At 41.1% G+C, this 20,400-nt stretch overlaps 1 protein-coding gene across 4 annotated transcripts in view; it reads left to right on the top strand.

The window, feature by feature from the left end:
- The window catches only part of PCNT (pericentrin), a 248,169-nt gene that overhangs the window by 88,320 nt on the left and 139,449 nt on the right, over window positions 1-20,400 (top strand). For all 4 annotated transcript variants that reach the window (XM_026658033.1, XM_026658029.1, XM_026658030.1 and 1 more), the window contains 7 exons: window positions 1,847-2,111; window positions 2,435-2,522; window positions 3,251-3,467; window positions 5,070-5,308; window positions 6,358-6,833; window positions 7,527-8,103; window positions 9,762-9,995. In XM_026658033.1, the coding sequence (XP_026513818.1) occupies window positions 1,847-2,111; window positions 2,435-2,522; window positions 3,251-3,467; window positions 5,070-5,308; window positions 6,358-6,833; window positions 7,527-8,103; window positions 9,762-9,995 (2,096 nt within the window). The remainder of the gene's footprint in view (window positions 1-1,846; window positions 2,112-2,434; window positions 2,523-3,250; window positions 3,468-5,069; window positions 5,309-6,357; window positions 6,834-7,526; window positions 8,104-9,761; window positions 9,996-20,400) is intronic.

The following is a 20,400-nucleotide window of genomic DNA, read 5'->3' as shown; positions in this document are numbered from 1 at the left end:
CCATTAGTTTGCATGCAGCTTTATTGGGATTATGCAGTTTAGATGTTAGTTCACTTGCGATGTCTCTACTTGGCATAGTTAAGGATATGTCATTGTCTTTTGTCTGGAAATGTAATTGTATATATTCAAATTAGTATAGCCGTCCAGTCTGCTTTTGGAACCTTGATTCCATAATATCTGGTGGTTACAGGTTGCACAGGCTAATTGTGGTGTTGGTTTTTTAAAAAAAATCATTTTATCAGATTTAAGTTTGTGGGTTTTTGACTACATGCGGTCCTCCTTGTTCTTGAATTACCAAGGTAAATAAGAAAGGGTGCCTGACTTCTGTGCTCTATTATTTTCTGTAGCTCTTTTGTATTTGCTGTCTAAACTAAGTGGTCCTAACCGTATCAAACATTAATATCTTTTCATGCTTCTAATCACTACTATTACCATTCTGTGGACCTTTTTCTATTTCTGCTTCATCTGATGTGAGACGGTGTGATCAGAATGCAACCCAGTGCTCCAGGTGAGGGCATGCTCTGGATTTATATAATGGCAGAATGATTATCCATTCTCTTTCTTAATAGCCCTTAATAACGTAGTTTCCTTTTTTCTTTTCTCAGCTAGCCCTTTCCCTGCCCCTTCTCACAGCACATTGAGCTGTCCACAGTGACACCCACATTTTCTTCCTGAGTAGACAGCTGTTTTTTAGAATACATCAGCATTTATGTAGAGTTCTAATTATTCCTTCCAGTACATACTGAATTCCATAAACCCTGTTTCCCAGTATCTAGCTTTCTCAATCCCTCTGAAATTATATTCTTGAATAATGTAAATAATTGTCTGCAACTTTGCCTCCTTTATGTTTGTGCCCTCTTCTAATTAGTTGGTCCTCCTATTGACCCATGATGCATCCCACTACTAATCTGTCCTTTGTTTTCTACCTCTTCACCAGTTCCTAATCTATCACAGCCACTAGTGAGGGACTTCAACAAAGCCCTTCTGAAAGGTCATGTATACAGAAACCTATGAGTCTCCTTCATCTACTATTCTCTTGGCTTCTTACAAGAACTGTAATTGATTGAAGACAGTTATCCTTCATAGGTGTTATCCCATCATTCTAGGTGACAAGAATCTTGACTGCTCTGTACTCAACAAAGCCATGGCATTCTAACAGTTTTACATGATGGGGATTAGTCCACACTTGGCCAATCTATCAGCAAAGCAAGTCCTTTGACAAGATTAAATTTACATTTAATTGTTAGATTTACATTTTTCAAAGTAGTTTGTGCTAGGAAGGCTGTTTCTGGGGTAAATCAATTTAGTTCAAAGCAGCTACAGTAATTCTTATTATTCCTGCTTCATGGGAGTACTAGAAGGTGCAGGGTTCAACCCCCATTTCAGGGCTCTGCATCATCATCATCATCATCCCAGGCTCTTATATAGTGCTTTACATCAGTAGATCAAAACATGCTTTACAAAGTAGGTCACTATCATAATCCCCATTTTACAGATTCTCAGTCCTGAATGATGATGCTAGATGTTGCTAGACAAGGCCTAAGTGTGGGGTAAATGGGGATGTGGCTATGTTTTCTCTGCTCTCTCACCCCTTAATTTGTACTCAGTTTAAGGCGTAGCAAGACCTGCTCTGCTAACCCTCCCAAAAAATGTTGAGGCATTGGCATTATGTCTTTGAAGGCATGACTCTTTCTGATGCAGCCTGTTGGGTTCTGTGCTTTTCTCCCCACCCAAAATACGGTTCATCTTCATAGGATCTATGATTGAGTCCAAAATGTTTGTGGTTTTTTGTTTTTGATTAAAAACAAGGTTAAAGGTATTGGGTTTTTTTCCATCTTCTACCCAGAGTTAAAAGAACAGCTTCTGGCTCGCACATCACATGTGGATGAAATAGAACGTTTAAAGCAAGACTTTGAACAGCAGCGGCAGCAAAGAAGAAGCGAACATGAAACTGAATTGGAACAACTGAGAATTTATTTTGAAGAGAAACTAGGGGCAGCTGAAGAAAACTACAGAGAAGAATTAACTCTGCTGCATCAGAGGCTGCAAGAATTAAAGGAATACTCTTTGTTGGAGTCAGAGATTAGTCAAGATCAGCCTTTAGATATCAGGTGATGACTGTTCTTTTCTTTAATCTCATCTGTGACAAAACACACTCAACTTTCCTTTCCTAGAAAACACTTTAGGCTTTGTGTGTGTATTTGGATTGGTGGTGGGAGGTCAGAAACCCCAGGATGAAAGTTAGTAATGGATGCAGACAGTTTTTTGGATGCAGACAGGTTCTTGTTGAAATGGTTATTCAGGAGTATTTGACTAGATGCTGGTCTGTACGTACATATACTCTAATATCTTAAGAATCAATAAATTCTTCTAATTCTATATTTTATAAAGTGAGTGTTCAAGTTAATTTTTTAAATCCCTTTTCTCTGCTCAGCTCCTCGGTCACACTTTTAGAAGAGGCAAGTGAAAAAGAGAGAAGGGATATACTTGACCAACTAACTCAGCAACTGGAGCAGCACAAGGTGAAGTGTCAATTTTAACAAAAATGATAGTGCACATTTTAAAATCTGCGCAAAAACATGACAGTTGCTTCAAACCTGTTACCATGGTTTTAATAGCAGGTGCTATACTGAGGTCTTGTATTACTATTGTTTTTACCAAGTATACGATAAGGTATTGTCTTACAAAACTATACAACTTGACAAAATAAGTGAACAAAGGATGTTTTTGATGCATTTTTTGCTTTTTTGTTTACTTGCTGCTTTAGAAATAAGTGTTTCAAGAGTTGCCATGGCACTTGGGAAGTCCTTTCCCCTGTGTGGCTCCTGGCTGAGTGCTACAATGGGGTCCTGGTCCAAGAGTAGGGCTTCTAGGTGCTATGGTAATACAAATGATAGTATAAGCAGTCTCCTTCCCCTATGTTAGTGTCAAAACACTTGACAAGCCCCTACTCATGTGCCTACAGGCATTTCCCACTCTCCTAGATCCTCTGGCAGCTCCTGGAGCTCTACTTTACCTTGTGGCAGCCTGGCTGTATAAGCAGAGTTAGGCCTTCTGGGGATCCTTCTACTCCCAGAGTTGAGGAGGTAGAGGTGGGTGTAGAAGCAAGAATGTTCTGAGGAGGCAGACTGGTAAGTGAACTTGTATGTTTACAATATGCTATGTGCACTTACTGTCAAATTAATTCTTTAGCCTAGTTATCTGAAGGATAAAGGTATCCGTCTCTGTTCTGAATGTGTATTTTCTGCAGGAAGAACTTACCTGTTTGCGACTGCAATTGGAGGAAAAACACAGACATGAACTAGACTCCTTAAGATCTTCCCTCGCACTCCAATATAAGGAGGACCTGATGAAGATGAAGATGGATCTCTCAGACAGATATATTTCAGAAATTGAGGAATTAAAAAAGAAACATTGTCTAGATCTTGAACATCTCCGTGCCAAGCTTTCAGAAGAGCACATCAAAGGTAAGATGTACTTGCAGGTTCATGTGTAAAATGGAAAGCTGCTTGGATTGTCAAAACTTTTTTTTTATCTTTAGGCTTTAAAGGATTATTTGAAGGAATATGAAAATTCGAAATTAGTTTGGAATTACATAAAAGAAATCTAGCACTTTAAACTTATTAAAAATGGTACTGAGAATTTTATTTTTATTTTTTTTTTTTTTACGATTCTTTTGAACATCTTTATCTTCATTTTCATAAATATTCCTGCTCTAGAGTCCTAAATGTGAGTTTCTAGAATATAATGAACTACAGCTGAGGAACGATTTACATACATGAGACACTCCTGTGGTACTTGCCATATTTGATGCTTAGAAGGGCCCTGTCAAGTTGTTGCACTTCTTTCTGAAAATTTCTCTACTTTAGCATTACAAGAAACACCTAGACCACTAGCAGAAAGAGATTGGAGGGAAAAAATCCTGTTCCATATCTCTTCACTTTTTGATTTTTATGGCTTTAATAGCGCTTAGTGTACAGTAGGGTTCACTGTTTTCCCTGCATATTCCATTGGTAAGTTTTTTGGTTTGTGCAGATCTTTCACACAGCTTTGTGGGGGAGAGAATTATATTAAAAGTCAGGAAAATATTACTTTAAAAATTGGCCAGAGAGCTCAAGCTAAAGAAATAATCCCCTCCTAAAAACCCAAATCTTTTGCTACTTTACTACTGTTGTATAACTAAGTTTAACAAAGGAATGTTCTGTATGGGCGTAAGCAATGTTTTATGCAATTTCTCACCGCTGTCCCTTTTTTCCTGGAAGAAACATGCTGCTTCTAACCTATTTATACTAAAATAGTGCAAAGCAATTTCAAGAGGTTTTTATATAAATTTTACATGTGCCATGAAGGTGTGGGGAGGAGATAGTGGTAGTCCTTATATGTATTTCCTCTCTGAGATGGTATATGTGAGAGCAAAGCTTTTTGGACTCGGCATCCGTACCCTGAAAGATAGCCATGTTCTACTGTGAGTAGAGTTGGTTGAATACCATCAGTCAGATGTTATTTGATTTGCTATTTATAAAAGGTGTACTATATTTCTGTTATTCAGCAATCTCTAATGTGAGATACTGGACAAACTGTTCAAATTAAAAATTCATTATCCTGCTAATTTTTGGCAAAGCTGCTTTTCTGCTATTTTGGGGGAGATTGTGTTTATAAATATTGTTTGTTGTTTACTGAGGATATGCTTGAGCTGAGAGAATATTTCATCTTCAGAAAATCTGCCACCTCATTATCCACTAGGCTCTGAAAAAGTTATGACCTGTTCCTTCTACCATTTATATTTGAGATGCTGATAGGCTGCATAGGTAGTGATAATGTATAGTAGATTAAAAGGTAGTTCATAGATGATTATTGAAGTTCATAGATTCCAGTGCCAGAAGGGACCATTATAAGAAATGTAAGTGGAAACATTTTATTAAGTACTTCTTGGTAGACTTGAAATCGAGAGAGCCATTGATGTGTTTACTATTTTACTGTCATGACTGAGCTTCATTTTTGTACGTTTATGAATGATCAAGACCCATTAAAACAAACAGCAAAATGTTTTTTTTTTACCATCAATCCAGAAATTACCAAGCTGCGTCTACAGAGTGCTCAAGATGCAGCACGCCAGGTTGAAGCAGAGGTTGCTGAACGAGTATGTGTGCTGGAGAATGAGCACAAAGCTAAACTCTCCCTCCTTCAGTGTGAGAAACAGCACATTGCAGAACTGCAAGGAGAAATACAACACTTAGAGAGAGAGATTACTAAACTCAAAGACATTGGTGTCCAGCATGAAGCCCAGCTGAAAGAGGAGATGGAAAAGGTAGTATGTATTAGTTTGTTTTTTGTATTTAATATGACATAACTATGTCAAATACAGCATCTGCCAGGCGTAAAGCAAAATTAATGGGAATAGTGACTGGAACAATACTTACTGTTTGAACTTTCTTGTCTGTAGTGGGGTCTTAGTATTAATGGGAGTTGCATAGCTAAAACCTTGTAATGTTCTGATGAGTTGGGTCTGCAAATGGGTGATGCATATGTAAAGGTTGAAGTTGAGCAGTTTCATAGGAACTTAATCACCCCTATTCTTCAACCTTTGCCCATGCATCACACATTTGAAATTACATTAATATCATTTCAGATTTATTTATTTATTTTTGCTCCCTAACCTGCAGAAAGATTAGGATCTGAAGTGTATGCTATGCTTATTTCCCCTTGTGACGGACATAATGGCAAGTATAGCGAATGAGAGGAGGAGGATCTTAAACAAAAGTTGAAAGACTTAAATTCAGGCTTTAGGGCATTTTGATGCGAAAATGTTTTTTGGAATTTAGTCAATATTTAAATCTTCCTTTACTACTCTTTTGGTATTCTTAATAGTGCTTTAACTTAAATAAGGCATCAACAAATTGACACCTAAATCTTGTTTTTTGCTTTGAAAGCTGACCCGAGCACAAGATTTGAATATTTAGATGGTTCTTAGAAGATGGTAAAATGGTAATTTTTTGTGTGTGGTGTGGCCCACCTTTTCAATGCAGTGTGTCCTGTGGGCCACCTTTTTTCTCTCTTGTTCACCAGTCACTGTCGCACAGATTTCCTCCTCCTATTTACAGTTCTATAACATCCCTGCAATTGCTTATGTAGAAAAGTAAAATGTTTAATGCATTTTAGCTGTCTTTTAATGTAATTTAGCTGCTGCAAATATATGGTGGTAAACCCAGGACCCTATGACCAGTGGAATCTCTGAAGACCACAGTGGTCCACAGTTGAGGACCTGTAGGAGTTTAAATGGCTAATAAGAGTATTTTATTCTGAACATTTCCAGTTGATATGGTTTCACCTCTTTATCTATTTTTGTAATGTTCATAGATAAAATGTAAACTTGTTGATGATCACAAGAATGAATTAAAAAGAGCTAGAGAAGAGGTCCAGCAAGTGGAACAAGTGCACAAAGAAAAGGAGGAGGAATGGAAGTGTGAAAGAGAGGCCCTGAGGATCAGCGTTGAAGAGACGTTGTCACGGTTACGTGCAGAACTTGAAGACCAGGCAGAGTATGAGAAGCAAACTTTGCACAAGGAGTTTGAACTTCGTGAAGCTGAAATGAATCAGCTTCAGGATGAGCAGGCTGCCCGAATTGTAGAGCTGGAGAAGTCCCTGAAGGAGCAGCAGAACAGTTTGCAGCAGCTAGAGGAGAGCGTAGCAAGTATGCAGACTACACAGAGAGCTCAGGCGCAGTATGACCGTGAACTGCAAGCTGCCAAGACACTCATGGAAAAAGATTTGGAAAAAGCCACATTTGGGCTCCAAGAGGAATGTGCAGTTAAACTTATGGAAGCACAGAACAAGTATGTAATTAATTGGTTTTTACTGTGCTTGTGTTAAAACCTCATAAGAAATGGCAATTCATAATTTTGTCACTTGGTGGCACCAAAATATGATCTAAATATAACATGTATTATTTTAGCAAGGAGCAGTAGTGTTATCCATGAAGTCTCACTGCTAGATTTTACTTCATATAAATACACACTAAGACCAACAGTTATTAAAAAATAATCTCTACAGTATTGCATATAGAAACAAATGGGAACTTCAGTTTTGTACTTCTAATCTGCTAGTAAGGGAAAATTCCAGCCCTGCCTGCCTCAGTTGCTTTCTGTTCAGTTCACACTAAACTGAAACTCCGAATGTGTTTACAAAGCAGGTACCACAGACTTCCCCACACTGCCCTCTTAATATACCTTCATTGTGATTTAAAGGGAATAATCTCTGTGCGTGCACATTAATTGCTTATCTTTGTGGATGCTGCCACCTATATTAATGATTTTTGTAATATGGGCACTTGTCTACTAAGCAATAACCTGAGATGACCATCTCACTTTACATAGGCCATTGCACTGCTCTAAGATAATTCCTTTGTGTTGCTGTGGATAAAATGGGTAAAAATGTGATGATCAAATTTAACAATTTTTGCCTAGTTTTTATTCCTTGCATCTTATCAATGCTTGTTTGACAACATTCTTAATTTTCTTGGAAATTAGATTTATGGAGGAACACAAAGTTATGACTCAAAAATTCACAACAGAGCAAGAGCTTCTCCTCCAAGAGTTGAAAGGGAAGCATGTTGATGAGCTAGAACTCCAAAGTCAACAGCTACAGGAGAAGCATAAGCAACAGATTGTATCCCTCACAGCTGAGCTGCAGACAAAGCACCAAGCTGAAATTGAGACACTTAAATCTACATTACAAAGCAAACAGCAGGCTCAGCTTGAAGCTCATATAGCTGAGCTGCAGGCAAAGCACCAAGCACAAATTGATGATTTGGAAGCTAAACACTTGTCAAATCTGGATTCTTTGGAGTCGTCGTACCTGTCGGAAATTCAGATTATACGAGATGAGCACAAACAAGCTGTTGAGGATCTACAGATGCATTTCACAGAGCAGCTGCATGAGAAGGATAAGGCAAATCAAGCAATTTTGACTCAGGAAATGGAAAGGCTGAAATTAAAACATTCCGAAGAGCTGCAGCTTTCACAAGACAATCTGAAAATTGAGTTAGCTACTATTCATATTGAAAAACTTAAAGCCATGGCTGCTGAACTAGAAGAAGCTCATAAGGTGAGTTGGGGGAAAACATGACTGTAAGATGATCCTCTTTGGTTTTGAGTTTAGATTGATTTCAAATGAAAGACTGTTGGTTTTGAAACTGATTTTCCATAGTTGTTTCGTTCTGATTGTGAAATGCTCTATTGATTGAGCAGCTACTGCTTAACTCCTTTGTAATAGTTTTCTTAATTGTTAAGAACAAAGGCAAAAGGAGAGAAATTATAAGCATATACGTATTTAAATATGATCATTATGAAAGCTTAGATTCTGAGTTGAATGGAAATACAAAGTTTTTCTTCTTTGTTACTTTCACTACATGCAGAAATGTTTGAAATCTACAGGGCTTGGAAATGAGAGAATAGTTCATACATTTTCCTCAACAGTTTTATTACTTCCCATAGGATATCATTTTGGAGAAGTGCAATCACTTACTTTGTATAAAGTATTTTTAAAATTATTTTTAAATAAGAATTTCAAAGCAAGTTTTGCATGAACCCTTCTAGAATGGACAGCTTCCTACAGTTTCTTGCTTTCCCTCATGAAACAAAATTTTTATATTTTGAAAATGGCTTCAACCACAGTGCAATAAGGAAGAGCTGGTAATTCTTAAGATTGTTACTGACATTCTTCCTTAGTGGTACATCATACAAAAATATTCTAAACTGCAAGCTCAGAACATCATTTATTCCTTTGGACCCTGATGAGTAAACTGGCTGAGGGGAAGCATAAAAGGTGACAGTCATAGGACAATAACTCTTTTGCTTCAGTCCTAGTGTGTGACTATACTGCATGTTTATCTAGCTAAGTAATACATTTTAATGTGTATATATAGTACAACTTACTTGGCACGCCAAAAACCTTCCATTTTGTAGCTAACGTCATCCTCCTCATTAATTAGTGCTTAGCAACTTGTTAAATGTAAAAATAGTCTTAATAGATTCTGAGGTTTCAGCAATATCATAGTAAACCTAGGATCCTGCTAAATCACATTTTGCATAATTTTAGAAACTTGAACAGAATTTAGGAAATCTTGAAATATGTTACGCATCCAGTACATTGAAATAACATCTTCTAAGGGTGTTTGAGAGTGCTTTAGCTTCTTGGTATGTATCATGAGTCCCAGAAGTAGGATAGTGGCTTGTTGCTAGGATATAAAGTCCCAGCAGATGCTATTGAATATTTTCCTTCTGTTGAGTAAGGACACAAAGGGCATCATTTTGTATTGGTTTATTTAGAGCCTAAATTTGTAAGCCTACTTGATTATACTGAAGATGACACAAAAGTTGCCACTCCTTGTCCCTGATTCAAGAAGGCAGCCCTTTTCAAGTCAACACTTAAATTGGTGCTAAAGTTCCACTGAAGTCTCATGCTTCATGCTCCTGATTGTAATACATTTGATGTTGGGGGGTTGTGGTGATGAGAGTTGTATGTAGGAAGGAACAAGAAGACCAATAGAGATGTAATTTCTTATTACTAGTAAGTTTTACAAAATAAATTCAAAGGTAAGTGAAGTGCATGCTCAGTCAGGGTCCAGGAGACGCTGGTGGTAAATATTGACTTATGTGGTTTGGAAATTCACTGGGCAGGGGGTAACTTTAATACTGCAGCATACAATTTATGAACTAGATATAATGGGGATGTTTGCTGTTTTAAAATGAATAATATTATAGGAAGATTTGAACACCGCTCTTCAAAATCAAAGATGTATGTTGGAAGAAGAAAATCATAAGGCTCTGGATGTATTGCGTGAAGAAGTGTTGCATATGGAGGAACATCATAAAAAAGCACTAGAAGAGCTCCAAGATCTCCATGTGGCAGAAGTTCAGAGACAGAAAGAAGAATACTCCTGGCAGCTGCAGGAAGAGCTAGAGAAGCTAAAAGCACAGCATGAACATGAAGAGAAGGTAAGGACTGCTCAAATAGCTTATCTTCTAAAATAGAACAAATTCAATTTCATTATCTTGAAAATAAAAATCACCAGTTATGGAGCTGGATACTATTTGATTTGATGCACTGGTGTAAGTAAAGAAACAAAACAACCTTGAAACATTTAAACCTACCTCTAGCCTAAAGTACATTAAAATTATAACTCACTTCAATATATCGACAAACAAAATCAACAACAAAAGACACACACATATACTGGCATGATAAGCTAAGCTAAATAAATATATCAGACCTTCATTTTCCTTACAGGTTTTTTTAACTGAAATATTTTAAACGTCCATTGTTATTTAATATGTGCAACCAATACTGACTTATTTTAATGTTGCATTATCTATTTAAGGGAAGGGAAATATTGTCTTGAAGTTCAATGTGAGAATAAGTGGACTATTTTGAGCAGCACTGACTTTTTCAGTGATGCGTAGGCTTCTGAGTCACTTTCGAAAATGATATTCAAGTTCTTACCTTTTTTCCTTAAAGCTTTGCCCACTTCTTTTGTTGCTAGTGTATGTACAGAAGGAAGCAAACATCAGCAAGCTTCTTGAATGAAGTCCAAGAAATGTTTTTAATTACGCTTCTTGGCTAGTGTTAGTGGTTTTTTGTTTTTTGTTTCCAGTTACTGCTGAAGTACAATAGAAACTAGCTTTTTCTTACTTCAGCCATGTACCACAGATGTTGTAGTGAGGCCTCAAATGACTAAGATTTCATTATTGCAGTATATACTGCAAAAATAATGAAACACATTTACAAGTGTGCTCTGAAGAGTCACAAATCATTAAAATTGAACTTCACCTAAATACATCTGACAAAATAAATGAACAAAATACTTTTCTTTTAAAGTTTTAAACTTTATTCTTTCAGCACTGATCCCTATGTGTATTCCACTGTAGGTACTCATGCGCTTTATGTGCCTGAGACTGGAAGTTTCTTGCTGGCAATGTCTGGTGGTCCACATCTATGCACTTGCTCTCCTCATGTTCTCCACTGAGAGTATAAGGGGCGGTGTGGACTGGCAGCATTTCCAGTTCTTTTGTACTGCTGGATGTTCTGAGACAGCGCCCTCCAGTGTCCAGAACTGCTTCTCTGTCTTCAGCCTGTGAATATTGTACATATTTTTTTATAGTTATCTACTGTTAGTTTGCTTAGTATAACTAGTTAAAAATCCCCTCCCCAATTCTGGGGGCGCTCCCCAGTATGGGGTTTGATTATGCCCAGGTTATCAGGCTTTAAAAAACTGTATCTCTTGCACGAACTCCTTTCTGGTTAGCAACGATCATCAGCAGTACCTTTACTGCCTTGGAGAAACTGCACTTTGCAACATGCCTATCTGCCATTCTTTTCCTAGCCAAACCTGGCAAGTGCAGGAATTCAGGCTGAGGAAAAACTTTATGGAGCATGCATTGAAGCCCCAGTCAGACCCGGGCTTGGGGGATCCCCTTGTGTATCTGGTAGAGGTAGCCAGAAGTGTGCCTCCTAGCACAACGATGTCTGACTCAGAAGTAGGGAAGAGCAGTGCCAAAGACCTTTCTCCCCAGGCTCCCCAGAAGAGCAGGAAGCACTTCCATAAGCATAGGAGCAGATCCCCCTCTAAATTCACCTCAAAGAGGGGATCCCTCCCTGACTTTGAAGTCAGGCAAGTCTTTGCACCCTGGTCCCACGGATTTAGGTCCATCTTAGTCTCATGGCTCTGACCAGAAGGCATGTAAGAGCAGGAGTACTTCAGTACTGACCTCGACATCTGTGATATCTACTCCAATACTGGCCAGGATTAGGCAGCGGAACCCGAAGGACAGAGAACTGTCGGTACCAACCAAGAATAGTCAGCGAGACCTCAGCATATTGTCTGAACTGCTAAGATCTCATAAAGAACCATCGATCACATCGGCTCCAGTGGTGCCCTAAAGGGATACACACTTCTATCACTCTGGAGGATATTTTTCGTCCTTTCGGATCCGTAATCTCCCATAATGATGGAACCAGCTCCCAGCAGAAAGATTTTGACCCCAACAGTTGACAGGGACTACTAGAAGGGAAGTTTGTCCCTTATCTTGTCCACCAGTTGTCGCATTCCCACTCAGTAAGAACCACCGACACTGCCTATGGAAATGCACCCGATATATCCGATTCCCCTGAAGTGAAAATGTCTAAAGGGCCAACATCACCTCAACTGAGAGAGGTCAGCCCAGAGGGGGGATTGAGAATCTGCTGGGCCACATCCCAGCCTCATAAATTGGAACACTCTCCTCAGGACCAGTGGCACCCAGTGTCTTGGGGGCCTCCACAGCCTACTTTCAACCCCTTGAGCTGCCCTTATTTGGGGTCCATGAGACTTGTACATATGGGTATCATGACTGCATGTCGTCCTACCGGGAGTCTCATCACCCTTCTCCAAGAGATCAGCCAGAGGTTCCCCCAGAGCCCATGGAAAAGGGGGAAAAGGAACTGGAACTGTTGGTACTACTGGTACTGACAGGGCATCATCCTCATCTCTTGAGGAGTCAGTTGATCCAGCATCACTGTCTCTATTGGATAATCGCAATTTCAAGAGCTGTTGTGGAGGGTATCAGAGAAGCTCCAGGATCTCAAGAAGAGGTTCAGGGGATACACCACAAGCTCCTGAACCTCATGCAGCTGATGGGATTTAGTCTGGTAGTGTTCCGGGATGGCTTCATTCGCTGAGAATAGCCAAGAGCCATATGGTACAGCCTGCCAACATGTACTCTCAAGAGGGCAGAGAAACAATATGTTGTCCAGTTAAGGGAACAGAGTTCTTATTTACTGACATTGCCCCACACTCATTGGTTGGTCAGGCAGCCACTGAAAGCACCAGGCAACAGCTCCCAAGGGATGCTCCAACTGATGAAGAGGCCAAGTGCTTGGACCATCTGGGGAGGGGAGATTGGTATTCACAACCGCTAACCTCGAATTGTGAACATTCAACTGCCAAGTGCTGCTGTCCTGATATGATTTTAATAACTATTTGAAGTGCTTGGAGTTCAAAGATAAACTCCCACAAGAAGATAGGGCTCAATTTCAAGCCCTTTTTGATGAGGGAAAGTTGGTGTCCAGAACCTCTGTACAAATCACCATGAATCTTGGCTACACTCTTCAGGTTCCCTGGGGTGGTCCAAAATATGGGATAGGACTTGCCCTTTCATTAAACTAACCTTTTCAATTAAAAGACAGACCAGTCTTTGCACTTGCTAAAAGACTCCAGGACAATCCTGCTTTCAGGGTGCACGTACAGCGGCCCTGTTAAGAAAGTATTACAAGCAGCTGTACAAGCCCAGGCTGTCGCCACAACCCTTCAGTTATCAGCGATCTTCTGAGCTGCCTTGTAAACAACAGAGGGCATGAAAATTTTTAGATTGATTGCTCCTACCATTTCCTCTACATCCACCCAACCTTATCCCCCAGCCAAAAGATCTCTTTGATGGCATCTTGAGTGCTGAGAACCTTCAATGATGCCATCTTTACTGGATTCTGGTGTCCGCTTTGGTGGCCACCTAGCACAGTTTGCCCACAACTGGAGTGTGATAACTGCAGGCAAGTGGGTGTTGAATATCATCCATTCCAGCTATACCACTGAGTTCACCTCACCATCCCTCCAAAAACCATTTGTGCATCCCTCTTCAGGGACCACTCTCTCAAAGAGATCCTCCTTCAGGAGATAGAATCTCTTCTTAGGAGAGCAGGAAAAGAATGAGTACCACTTCAGTATCAGGGAAAAAGGGTTTTATTCAGTATTTCCTGATTCCCAAGAAAAAGGGAGGATGGAGACCCATTTTTGACATCCAATGCAGTATTTTTATTTGCAAATTGAAATTCTGAATGGTCACACTGGCATCAGGAATTCTGTCCCTGGATAGAGTCAGTTGGTTCACAGCTCTCAACATGAAAGAGGCATACTTTCATGTAGAAATCCACCCGTGTCACCAAAGGCACATCAGGTTCTTCTTCGAGCGCTGTCCCTGTGGGTGCGGCACTTCAGGTGTCGGTGCATCCCGGCGCTGTTGATCGGAGATTTTCGATGACAGTGTCTGTCTTGGTCGCACATGCACAGTGGTCATCTTGCGGCACCGTTGGTGCCTCATCTAACGCGCACGCAACCTGAGCCCTCCAGTTATTTCTCAACCATTCTCGGCCTGAGGTGGAGCTCTGTAGCGGTGTCAATGACAACCTAGGAAAATAATTAGGAATAGTTTTTCAATGACAGTTAAGTTTCAGTTCGTTAAGAGTTTAGATAGCTTTCCGTCTCCCTTTTTCTTCTTTCAAACCCACCCTTAACCTTTCGTTTTCTTTTCGTTTAAAAATTACCTCAGCGAGGGACATTAAAAACATGCCTAGTTCACCAGGCTTTAAAAGATGCATCTTGTGCAAGGACACTATGCTTATTTCTGATGGCCACTCACTCTGCGTCCACTGCTTAGGGAAATTGCACATACTGCAAAAGTGGACTCACTGCAGCAACCTCAAAGCCAGGGCCAGGCATGATAGAGCTCTCTGCCTAAAATTTATTGTCATGGAGAAGTCCCTGCAACTAGGCTCTGACCCTGGACAACAGGGCCCCTCGACAGGAGACTATCCAGGAACCTCGTAATCTGATGTGACAAAAACATTCTTCCTCAAAAAAACCAAAGAAATGATCCACATCTTCCCCGCAGGGAGAATGCTAAAAAGAAAATTGTCTCCTGCATGATCACTATCCTTGGTGCCGACCGTGCCGAGTGTGAGCACCTTTGAGGCACCGTGAACCTACGGCACTGCCTGCACTGTGACCTCTGCTGGCAAGGTTAAGGAGTCAAGGGGCAAATACAAGCCAACCTCTTCCTTCACGGTACTGACAATGCCACTGCAAGGGGTGGCACCGCAGCCATTTCCAATAGCAATGCCTGGCAGCATCAGCGCCATTATCAGTATTGGCACAGTCTGAGAGATCCAAGTCGGCACCAACGGCACAGGTCAAACTGCCGCATGCTCAACCAACACCAAACACTGTACCACAAAAATCGTCAGGACCGACAGACACGGCACTGAAATGAGCGGAATCTCACCGCTTCGCAAAACATATTGATATGGTGGTGTCGTCCTCTCCGGCTCTCCATTGTTCGGCACCAATGGCTCCCCAGTGCAGTTGTCACTGGAGCAGACAGATTCCCCCATCACCCCTCCTTTGTCAAGCGATGAGGATGATGACCAGGATTCTGGTGACCAGATTCCTCACCAACCAGCATAGGACAATCTAACTAGGAGATACAGAGACCAGTACGCCTGAGACATGCAGCCTTGTAATGGACATAGAATCATAGGACTGGAAGGGACCTTGAGAAGTCATCTAATCCGGTCCTCTGCACTCATGGCAGGACTAAGTATTATCTAGACCATCCCTGACAGGTGTTTGTCTAATCTGCTCTTAAAAATCTCCAATAATGGAGATTCCAGAACCTCCCTAGGCAATTTATTTCAGTGCTTAACCACCCTGACAGGAAGCTTTTTCTAATGTCCAACCTAAACCTCCCTTGCTGCAATTTAAGCCCATTGCTTCTTGTCCTCTCCTCAGAGGTTAAGAAGAACAATTCTTCTCCCTCCTCCTTGTAACAACCTTTTATGTACTTGAAAACTGTTATCATGTCCCTCCTCAGTCTTCTCTTTTCCAGACTAAACAAACCCAGTTTTTTCAGTCTTCCCTCATAGGTCATGTTTTCTAGACCTTTAATAATTTTTGTTGCTCTTTGCTGGACTTTCTCCAATTTGTCCACATCTTCCCTGAAATGTGGTGCTCAGAACAGGACACAATACTCCAGTTGAGGCCTAATCAGTGTGGCGTGGAGCGGGAGAATTACTTCTCGTGTCTTCCTTACAACACTCCTGCTAATACATCGTAGAATGATGTTTGCTTTTTTTGTAGCAGTGTTACACTATTGATTCAGATTTAGCTTGTGGTCCACTATGACCCCCAGATCCCTTTCTGCAGTACTCCTTCCTAGGCAGTCATTTCCCATTTTGTATGTGTGCAAAGTCAACTTCATCTGAAGAAACTTCATCTGAAGGCGTGGCTCCACCATGACGGTTTAACCTGCTCGGAACAAGTAAAACTGGTGTTAGTAAACAGCAGAAAATCAGCTATGCAAACCACTTACATACAAAAATGAAAAAGGTTCTTATGATACCAGAACAAACATGTATCTGTGCTCTCAGCACCACTCCTGTTGGTCTTGGACTACAATATTAGACGTAAAGGTTCAGGGCTTTCCACAAGCTTGGCTAGGGTACAACTCGCAGCCATTACCACTTTTTACCATAAGACTGATGGCATCTCAATATTCGCAAACCAGATGACAAAATGCTTTCTCACGTGCATACAGAATATGTACCCAGAAATACGCAACCCTACACCAGCATGGGACTTAAACCTGGTGCTCAGAAGTCTGACCAGAACCCCATTTGAACCGTTTGCCACCTGGTCTCTACTTCATTTATCAATGAGGTAGCATTCTTGGTCTCAATTACATCGTGTGACAAGTGAAATAGGGGCTCTCATGGCTCATCCTTCATACACCATATTTTTCTTGGACAAAGTCACCCTGAGACCACGTCCAAAATTTATACCCAAAATATTATAATCTTTCCACTTCAGTCAACCGATTCACGTGCCTACATTTTAACCCAAACCCTATGTGAATACACAAGAGGTTGCCCAACACACATTAGCGTTCTACCTGGACAGAACGAAGCCTTTCCAAAAATCCCCCAGGCTTTTTGTTTCCATGACACAGTGTTCCAAGGGCTCTGCAATATCCACACAGATTATCAAAAAGGGTTTCCAATTACATCCATATGTGTTATCAACAACACCAAACAGAACCCCCAATCGTAGACATATGCACAGCAGCCCCTGGGCCTTTGAACACACATTTACAAACCATAATGCAATTTTTCAAGGTTCAAACTCCGGCACAATGCTAGGTCTATGAGTGCTAGCCTCCACTATGCATACAACTCCGAAGCTGCTTTCATCTGCAGAAGGGCACTGCTCTAGGGTCACCTGAAGTGGAGCACCCACAGGAAAGGCACTCGAAGAAGATAGGGTTACTCATCCTGCCCAGTAATTGAGGTTCATTGAGATGTGGGTGCTCCACTACCCACCTTCCTTCCCTCTACTTTGGAGTTTGTAGTAATGACTGTATGATGGGGAAGGAACTGAGGGTGTCGGGTTGCGCGTGCACTAGATGAGGCGTCAACGGACACTACTACAGACTAGATGATGAGTGACTTAGATGGATACTGCTACCGAAAATTTCTGATCAATGGTGCCAGGATGCACCAACACCTGAAGTGGAGCACCCACAGGGACACACATCTCGAAGAACCTCCATTACTGCAAAGGGTGAGTAACCCTCTCTTTGTAGTAGCTCCCAACCACTACCAGTAAGGGTGCTTCCTTTTGACCAAACAACAGCACCCTGAGTATTTAAGAAAGTGTTGGCAGTAGCAACAGCACAAGGCCATCGCAGTGGCTCCACCATCTTCCTATACCTAGATGACTGGCTCCTGACAGGCAGATCCTGTCTAGAAGTTACGGCATCCACATCATTGCTGCTCCATATCCTAACATACCTGAGAATCGGTGTAAACAGAGAGAAGATTCCTGAATCTGATAGAATCATAGAATATCAGGGTTGGAAGGGACCTCAGGAGGTCATCTAGTCCAACCCCTGCTCAAAGCAGTACCAATCCCCAACTATTTTTTTTTTTTTTTTTTTGCCCCAGATCCCTAAATGGTCCCCTCAAGGATTGAACTCATAACCCTTGGTTTAGCAGGCCAATGCTCAAACTACTGAACTATCCCTCCCCCAAAATACAAAATACAGACTTCATATGGGAGACCTGGAGTCAGTGAGGGTGGGAGCTTATCGGTCCTGGACAGGTTCCACTTCATGAGGATGTTAATCTACCAACCCGTGCCCAGTACTTGAACATCAGTTTGGGTATGCTTCATGCTATTGTGGCATCTGGTGTCATGTACTTACATGACCATTGGCAAGTCTGTACTGACTCTGAATAGTATATGTGCTAAGCAATCACGCCATGACGATTCCTTCCAAGGTTGAAGGCCTTGCTGAAGTGGGAGAATATCCCAGGTGTGTGTGTGTGTGTGTGTGTGTGTGTGTGTTTCCTCCCTCCCACACCAGAGAAAATTATAATTATGGATGGCTCCCTATTAGGCTGGGGAGCCCACATGGATGACCGCACAGTACAAGGCACTTGGACACCTCAGGAGACCAGAATGCATATAAATATCCTGTGTCTAAGAGCAGTCTGGGAAGCCTGCAAGGCATTCTTACGGCTCATGTGATCTTGATATATTCTGGTAATGTCAGAAAACATAATGACTGTGTTCTATGTCAACAAGCAGGGAGGGGTGAAATCCATCCCACTGTGCATATACATGGTGAACTTTTGGGGCACCACTTTACTCCATCAGCGGTGTACCTTCTGGGTGCTCACAATTCATTGGTGGAAAGCCTCAGTAGGGATTATGCCACCAGCCATGAGTGGAGAACTACATGATTCTGTAGTGAGCAGCATCATTTCTCAGTAGGGAGCCCCTACTTTGGGACCTTTTCTCATCCCAGATGAAGAGGAATTGCAGCATGTTCTGTTCCAGAGGAACTCAGGGTCATGGTTGCAAGAGTGATGCTCTCCTACTTTCCTGGATGGGTCATCTGAGGTACATCTTGCCTCCCATCACACTTGTTCTTCCGCAGAACTTCAAGTTCCAACAGGACACAGTGCTAATCATCCTCATTGACTCCCAGGTGGCAGATGTCAACCTGTCCACCCATCAGCATCCAGTCTGTCCTGGATCTGTTGACCCATGACTGCAGCAAGGTCAAACATCCCAGCCTGGTCTCTTGTCATCTCCTGGCTTCATATTTGGATGGGTTTCACACCTAGAACAATCGTGTTTGAAAGTCGTTCAAGCCATTCTTAAAAATACCAGAAAGGATTCCACCAGACAATAATACATAGTCAAGCGGAAATATTTCTGTATGTGAGCCCAGCAACACCATATGTCCCATGAGACAGCAGACATCCTGCTATTCTGGATTTATCTTCTTGCTCTGAAGACTGTGCAGCTTTCCTTTAGCTGGCTAAGTTCACCTAGCGGCAATCAGCACATGCCCACCTACTAATTGATGACTACTTCATCTTCACTCGGTGATAGTCAGGTTTCTGAAGGGTTTGATTAGAACAGGGTCGGCAACCTTTCAGAAGTGGTGTGCCGAGTCTTTATTTATTTAGGTTTCGCGTGCCAGAACGGTTTTAGACTTTCTATAAGTCTTTAATATATAACTAAACTATTGTTGTATGTAAAGTAAATAAGGTTTTTAAAATGTTTAAGAAGCTTCATTTAAAATTAAATTAAAATGCAGAGCCTCCCGGACCGGTGACCAGGACCAGGGCGGTGTGAGTGCCACTGAAAATCAGCTCGCGTGCCGCCTTCAGCAAACGTGCCATAGGTTGCCTACCCCTGGATTAGAACCTTTCCACCAATAATGAGACCAGTTCCACAATGGGATCTCATTTAGTACTCTTGGTATCATCTAGGTCGCTGTTTAAACCGTTAGCTACGTGTTCAATGTCCTAGTTGTTGATGAAGGTTGCCTTCCTTGTTGCCATCACTTTGGCCAGAAAGATAAGTGATTTTAGAGCCCTTATTATTCCTAAGGGAATTCTGCACCAAAAAATAAAAAATTCTGCACACAGTATTTTAAAATTCTGAAAAATTCTGAATATTTTATTTGTCAAAATAACACAATATAATCACTCTGGTTTCAATTATTTCTCTAATTTATTTAAACTGCAATACAATGGATGAAGAATTGAAGTGGGGAGCATTGGAGGAAATCCCCAAATGCCCTTTCCTAATAGTAATGTAGCTAGGTTTGACCCTTTCTTTCTAGTTATTAGTCAACAAATATATGCAGCCATAAGCTCAGAGTTACATCATAGGCAACTGAAGAGCAAGTGAGGGCTGGAGAATCAAACTCAAAGTTTATATTGGCTACCGAACATCTCCAGAAAGGTCAGTAGCAAACAGTTCATGGAGCACACTTTGATAGGAAATTTTTCAGTCCAAAAATTTAGACCAGTTCTAATCACAAAGCTGCCTCCATTGTTCATTGCCATTGTGGAATGAATGAGAGGACAAGCTATAGCCTCTCAGACTCTCTAAGTGGATTTTGGGCTGTATTCTACTTTTATTTGGTGAATCTTCCTCTCCCACACTGTGTGAGGGCTCATTCCGCTAGAGCACAAGCAGCTTCGTTAGCATTGCGTCAGAAGGTGCCCCTGCTTGGT

The sequence above is a fragment of the Terrapene carolina genome, unplaced genomic scaffold (genome assembly GCF_002925995.2).
Source record: "Terrapene carolina triunguis isolate 2854851 unplaced genomic scaffold, T_m_triunguis-2.0 Scaffold391, whole genome shotgun sequence".
In the NCBI taxonomy this organism is placed as follows: Eukaryota; Metazoa; Chordata; order Testudines; family Emydidae; genus Terrapene; species Terrapene triunguis.
This window is presented reverse-complemented; position numbering and strand designations above follow the sequence as displayed.